Here is a 7,500-nt window from a genome sequence, read left to right as displayed (position 1 = left end):
ACTCCGTCACTGCTCAGGAGCTCTCCTCACTGGCTCCCTGCTTCACTCACTCACACACACACACACACACACACACACACACACACACACACACACACACACACACACACACACACACACACACACACACACACACACACACACACACACACACACACACACACACACACACACACACACACACACACACACACACACACACATATTTGGAGGAGCAGGTCAAACTCGGCTCCAGTAGGCTGGGGCTTTATATAGCTATAGCTCTGTAGAAAAAAAGTGTGAGAGCAGACTCACATATACACAGAGCTGACAGAACAAGAGATGTGTTATTGCTGCAATGCCATACAGCTCATATACCCATATGCTGTACATACACAAGCCTCAACACCTGAGACACACACACATTCACGTGCGTCATTCGCCCTCTTGGGTAAATACACATGGTTGTTATTTTCAGAGAATTTGAGGGACAGGTAGCTGGAGAGGTTGCGGAATTCTGAGGTTCAGAGAACTCTGTTGATACCCAGTCACCTTTACGTTGGTACTGGCTTCTGTGTCCCAAATTGCACCCTATTCCCTATATAAAGCACTACTTTAGACCAGAGCCCTATGGGCCGTGGTCAAAAGTAGCAAATGTAGAGTGTCAAATGGGACATCTGAAGCATCTGACCTATAGTAACCTTACTCAGCAGTTCAGTCAGGTACAATTAACAGCCCCAAAAATTTAAACAACTCCAAGAATTTGAGAAATCTCTGTTTCCGCTCAGGTAATTTGCAATCCACATTAGTGAAGTGTCCCTGCTCCACATGCTGTTGCAGTTATAATTGGAAATCTCCCGTCACTGAGCCAAGGGCTTTCTCCTGTGGACACACTTCTCTGAGCCAGTCCAACTGAAACATCAAGGGGACAGCAGGGGCACGCTCCCTTCCATTCCTACCTCTCCCCCTTCTCTTTCCTTCCTCTTCTTCCCCTCTCTCCTTCCTCACCTCTCTCCCCTTCTTCATCCATCTCGAGGGGCATGCTCCCCCCCCTCTTGGGGTACGGGCCGTCAGCGAAGGTGTCTAATTCACTTGATGAGATGTTGAGCGTCAACATTTCCCCCATCACAATTAGGAAACGTGTGCCGCGTGTCCAAGCAGAGGAAGCAGCGAGCAGCCCGGTTCAGAAGCTGTCGGAGCGCCGTAGTCAGATGTCAACAACAGCTCCAGGGCAGGAAGAGATCACTGCTGGAGGCTAACTAGGCACAGGGCATGGCTCCATGTCCATCCTCCCCCCTCGGCCCCAGACCCTAGCCCCATGCCCCCATGCCCCAGCCCTACCCCTTCCTGATACCTGCCCTGATCTTTGGTGCTCTCTAACCCTGCTCCCTTATGTAAAACCAGGCCTGCCTTGTCTTCTCACGAGGTGCCAATTAACGACTGGAAGCTTTTCATTTATCCCTTTTCATTTATACCTAATTATCTTTACTCTCGCTTTCTTTCTTTCTTTCTTTCTTTCTTTCTTTCTTTCTTTCTTTCTTTCTTTCTTTCTTTCTTTCTTTCTTTCTTTCTTTCTTTCTTTCTTTCTTTCTTTCTCTCTCTCTCTCTCTCTCTCTCTCTCTCTCTCTCTCTCTCTCTCTCTCTCTCTCCCTTTCTCCCCCCCCCTCTCTCTCTCTCGCTCTCTCTCTCTATCCAGTTAAAATCTACATTTCGACATCATTTCTACCAAAAACTGTAATGTTGATTTCACGTTGAATTCACATTTGTTGACAACTCAACCAATTGTAAATGAAAACTGCACGTTGAACTGCCCTCTGAGACCCCAGGGGCTCTCCCTCTCTTTCTCTTTCTCTCTCTCTCTCTCTCTTCTCTCTCTCTCTCTCTCTCTCTCTCTCTCTCTCTCTCTCTCTCTCTCTCTCTCTCTCTCTCTCTCTCTCTCTCTCTCTCTCTCTCTCTCTCTCTCTCTCTTCTTTCTCTGTTTCCTCCCTCTCTTTCTCTTTCTCTCTCTCTCTCTCCCTCTCAAACTTTAGTAAAAGGCACATGACAGCCCGCTGTCCTCATCAATCTACACACAATACCCCATAATGGAGTTTGCCAAGGACTCTCAGACCATGACATAACAAGATTCTCTGGTCTGATTAAACCAAGATTGAATTCTTTGGCCTGAATGCCAAACTTCACCTCTGGAGGAAACCTGCCACCATCCTCATGGTGAAGCATGGTGGTAGCAGCATCATGCTGTGGGGATGTTTGTCAGTGGCAGGAACTGGGAGACTAGTCAGGATCGAGGGAAAGATGAACGGAGCAAAGTACAGCGAGATCCTTGATGAAAACCTGCTGTCGAGCACTCAGGACCTCAGACTGGGGCAAAGGTTCACCTTCCAACAGGACACCAACCCTAAGCACACAGTCAAGACAACTCAGGAGTGGCTTTGGGACAAGTCTCTGAATGTCCTTGAGTGGCCCAGCCATTGGCCGGAATTGAACTTATTTGAATTATTGCATTTATTTATCTAAAAACCTGTTTTTGTTTTGTAATTTGGGGGTATTGTGTGTAGATTGATGAGGGGGGAAAAACGATTGAATCAATTTCAGAATAAGGCAGTAACGTAATACTTTCTGAAAGCACTGTATCTCATGATATTTCTCCTGTCTGTCCTCCTCCACGTCTTCTCTCTCGTGCAAAGACTGATGTTCCTCTGATTCCCTTGTATTTCCACACCTCTGCTTTCCATTGGAGGGTCTCAGGGTGCTATGCAGAGCATGTAAAGGGGTGCCTTGGCATCTCGTCTGCTGGTGCAGGGAGAGGCGTTCGTCCAAACAGTCATTACCCAGAAGCCCTCTCATTTCAGCGCTCCATAATTGGTTTCATATGCCTCTGGGATGAGCCACTGATGACTGGGACCAGTTTGTGTACACCAGCCAGGGCCAGGCCCTGTCTTTAAAGTGCAGAAAGGCCATACCGTTCCTTTGTTTGTGTGGGAAAGAGAGTCGAAAACAAACAGTGGATTAGAATGCATGTTAGGCCGGTGTAATTGCCTGCTCTGTAAACATGGCAGGTGCCAGAGCATCTCTAAAGGAAAGAATGTCTGTCCCAGTTATTTATTTAACTTTTATCTTGATTGGTTTTAACTGACTGGAATGCCTCAGGAAAAACTCTTTTAGATCAGATTTCTATTTCAAGCATTTCGACCAAGTTGTGTTGGCAGTGTCTGTTCTATATTGTAGACCCGTTTTTCAATTTAGAAGTAGATTAGGCTAAGCTTCTATTGTAGATATACAGGAACATCAAAATAGCTTTTAACCAAGACACTGTGTGTTCTATCCTGATGACAATGAGCTGTCTAGTGGGTGAGGGGTCTGCGTGAGCCGACCGACAGTGGACTGTTTCAGTGTGTTGGCGTTGTACCGGTGGTGTGCTGTGCAGTGTCCAGGGCTGTGTCCCAAATGGCACCCTATTCCCTATACAGTGCACTACTTTTGACCAGGGCCCTGAAGGGAAAAGGAAAGGGTGCTATTTGGGACGCGGCCACAGGACTGGGTTCTGTCCAGTCCACAGGATGTAGGAGGCGGAGAGAGACTGGGGAGACTAGTTCTAAAAGCTGTTTGTGGCTGACAGAACCAGACCCAACATAGCCCACCTCACGGTTGGCAGAGACAGGACAGTGTTTGTGTGTGTGTGTGTTTGGGGGGGCAGAATGGGTACAGGGAATAGGAAACATATAGAGGGAGAGAGAGAACGGGAGTAGGAAAAAGGAAGTGAGATGGAAAGAGTGCGAGAAAGGTACTTTAGATAGAGGGGGAGAAGGACCAGGCAAAGAAACATGATCAAATGTGAAAGGGATGTACAGGCAGAAAGACAGACAGACTGAGGGAGTGAGAGTTGGCGTCTTGGCCAGGTTGGCGAGAGAGACAGATAGAGAGAGACACAGAGAGAAACAGAGATACAAAGACAGAGAAACAGAGAGAGCGACAGAGACAGAGAAAGAGAGACAGAGAAACAGAGACACAAAGACAGAGCGACAGAGAAACAGACAGAGGGAGTAATACAGGAGTTGAACACTATCCAGATACCTGCTCGGGTCCATCCAGAGTGGAGGAGGAGGATAGACGGAGAGGATTTGGGGTTGGGGTCTGGCCCCCAGTCTGCCTGCCTGCCTCCCCTGGCCTGCTGCGTTCACACGGAGGGGGGACTGTTTGTTTTAGTGGCTCAGTCCGCATGGCAACCACTTGTGAGTGGCTCCTGGGAAAGACTCCGCTGGCTCAGGATGAAGGGGGAACATCGTCAATGAATAAACACGGCAAGACACTCTCCGTATGCCCCTCTGGATATCTCCAACCCTGTACCCTGACCTCTGACCTCTACACTCTCCGTATGCCCCTCTGGATATCTCCAACCCTGTACCCTGACCTCTGACCTCTACACTCTCCGTATGCCCCTCTGGATATCTCCAACCCTGTACCCTGACCTCTGACCTCTACACTCTCCGTATGCCCCTCTGGATATCTCCAACCCTGTACCCTGACCTCTGACCTCTACACTCTCCGTATGCCCCTCTGGATATCTCCAACCCTGTACCCTGACCTCTGACCTCTACACTCTCCGTATGCCCCTCTGGATATCTCCAACCCTGTACCCTGACCTCTGACCTCTACACTCTCCGTATGCCCCTCTGGATATCTCCAACCCTGTACCCTGACCTCTGACCTCTACACTCTCCGTATGCCCCTCTGGATATTTCCAACCCTGTACCCTGACCTCTGACCTCTACACTCTCCGTATGCCCCTCTGGATATCTCCAACCCTGTACCCTGACCTCTGACCTCTACACTCTCCGTATGCCCCTCTGGATATCTCCAACCCTGTACCCTGACCTCTGACCTCTACACTCTCCGTATGCCCCTCTGGATATCTCCAACCCTGTACCCTGACCTCTGACCTCTACACTCTCCGTATGCCCCTCTGGATATCTCCAACCCTGTACCCTGACCTCTGACCTCTACACTCTCCGTATGCCCCTCTGGACTCTGTACCCCCAAACACTGCAGTCTTACCCCTAGTATGTATACTATGCACACTCACCATGAGCTGTACCAGTCTTCTACTTTTATCTCCAACCCTGACCTCTGACCTCTACACATAAACATCAGCTGACACTCTCCATATGCCCCTCCCTTTGTACCCACATCTCAATGACACTCCATACTGTTCATCTCTATCCCCCAATCCCCTACCATCCATTCTACCATTCTTATTATTATTATATTATTCTACCATTCCACCTTCCTCTCCTTCCGTCCATTTGTTCAGTGGCGACAGTAATTCCTCTCCACCCTTCTCATTGGTCTTCTATGACTCTCCGTTTCAGACATGGACGAGTGTGAGAATGAGTACAACGGAGGCTGTGTCCACGAGTGTATCAACATCCCGGGCAACTACAGGTGCACCTGCTACGACGGATTCATGTTGGCCCACGACGGACACAACTGTCTGGGTGAGTGTGCAAGTCCTCCTGAACCCCCTTTTAAACTCAAAGTGCAACCTATCCAGGTCTGTCATTTATGTTTGTATGAGACTGTGCTATCTTCCGGATCTTTCCCTGTGTGTGTGTGTTCGTATTCTGCTCTGTGTCTATCTGCATTCATGTGTGTGCGTCTGTGTGTGCATGCATATCTATGTGTACGTGTGTTAGTCTGTGTGTGTGTTTGTGTGTGTGTGTGTGTGTGTGTACTGTGCACTCTATCTGCTATGCGGTTTGTCTGCCTGGCTCTCAGCTCCCTTCGTTCTCCAGAGAGTCTCTGTCATCATTTGGAGGACATTATTTGAGCTGTTTTATGCTCACTTCATTCTTTGGGTTTTGTTTTGGGATGTCGCTCAGGGTTGAAGAGTTCTTCTCTTCCTCAGCTAGATATCTGTCTGGGGCATCTGCAATGTGCACTGACTAACAGATCCAGTCCATTTAGTCTCGGCCTTCTCTTATTGACTTAGTGTCAGGCAGACAAATGTGTTTCTGCTCCTCCTGCAACATGCCGGTTCTGCTTGGATGTGCTTAGACACATTTCGTCTTTTCGCTCCCCGCCCCGCTGATTGACGCAAGCAAAATCTAAATGTGTAGTTTGGATGCCCTTGCCCGCAACCCAAACATATTTGGTGGGACATGTTTTGGCATTTGTAGGTATTATGTCTGATTCTGTGAAGGGAGGAGGAGGAGGGGGGAGAGGAACATGCCATTAGGTGTAGTCAGGAGTGGCTGAGTTAGATACTCCTGAAACCTCTTCAGGAGATTGTTGTTACGGTGTGTGTCTCACCTGATGAACTTTACGACCCCTGATTGTGTCTGACTGAGAGATGAGTCCTGGGTGGTGTTTAGTAAGGTACGGAACGGAAAAACTCTTGGAAACGGAACAAACAGGTCATTATTAATAACACATCATACTAAGGTACAGAGCGTTCGATTTGCCTGCCGGGGAGCAAGGAGACCCCCAGCTCATCTAAAACCATTGACAACTGCGTGCCATTTTCAAGGGATTGTCAAATAAATGCGTATCTCGTCATGTATTTCTCAATATTGGCCACCATTGGAAGGGAACTATATCTGACAGGTGTGAGTGGTTTAGGTTCATTTCCCATCCTTTGTGGGCTCTGCCTGTCAAGCAGCCGTTGCACTGTTCGCTGATCATGTTTGCTTTGCAAGCAACCGGTTGAAACTTTGTACAGTTGGCATAAACATCGTGGTAAGTTGGCATAAACATCGTGTCCTTTTTTCTCCAATCAGCGTAGGCCTACCTAGCGAAGTTAGCTAACATTATCCCCGTGTCAACGTTGTTAACCGTGTTTAATCATGACCGCTGCTGACAGACATGACAGGCTACGGTGATTGATGGACCACAGCAAATTGGTGGACCACAGCAAATTGGCTAACTAGCTAATAACAGATCACGTCAATATGGCCTGTTAACAAGCCAACTTTCAGGGGATAAACTAGATGGCTATATTTGCTTGTCATCTAAGTGGTGACGACGGTAGTCCAACTGACAGATTGACCAGGACGAGGCCTTGCCGATGTTAAGCTCTTCCCAAAAGCCTAAACTCTGATGAGGCAAGCTAAATGACATGTTTGCTTTGCTAGCGAGCTACATGCCAAATGGATAGGCAACGGTCATCCTCGCGTATCTGAAAATACATAATCAATTGATGTTTACTGATCATGAAAAACATGCAGTTACTTCCTGTATAACTCTGATGATAGAGCTACATGTGGAATAATGTGTACTTCTGACTGTGTTTTCCTAATGGACAAATTCAGGCAATACTTCCACTCTTTCAAAACCTTCTCTCCTGTGTAGGGCCTACTGAACATACACACACACACACACACACACATGGATGGATGAATTCAGGCAATACTTCCACTCTTTCAAAACCTTCTCTCCTGTGTAGGGCCTACTGAACATACACACACACACACACATGGATGGATGCATTAGTATTTGTACATGGACGTCTCTGGTCTAGTCAGG

At 47.9% G+C, this 7,500-nt stretch overlaps 1 protein-coding gene across 5 annotated transcripts in view; it reads left to right on the top strand.

The window, feature by feature from the left end:
- scube1 (signal peptide, CUB domain, EGF-like 1) overlaps positions 1 to 7,500 on the top strand; it is a 184,672-nt gene that overhangs the window by 14,584 nt on the left and 162,588 nt on the right. For all 5 annotated transcript variants that reach the window (XM_046297396.1, XM_046297395.1, XM_046297394.1 and 2 more), the window contains exon 3: positions 5,349 to 5,474. In XM_046297396.1, coding sequence (XP_046153352.1) covers positions 5,349 to 5,474 — 126 coding nt within the window. The remainder of the gene's footprint in view (positions 1 to 5,348; positions 5,475 to 7,500) is intronic.

This window comes from Oncorhynchus gorbuscha, linkage group LG14 (genome assembly GCF_021184085.1).
Source record: "Oncorhynchus gorbuscha isolate QuinsamMale2020 ecotype Even-year linkage group LG14, OgorEven_v1.0, whole genome shotgun sequence".
NCBI lineage: Eukaryota > Metazoa > Chordata > Actinopteri > Salmoniformes > Salmonidae > Oncorhynchus > Oncorhynchus gorbuscha.
This window is presented reverse-complemented; position numbering and strand designations above follow the sequence as displayed.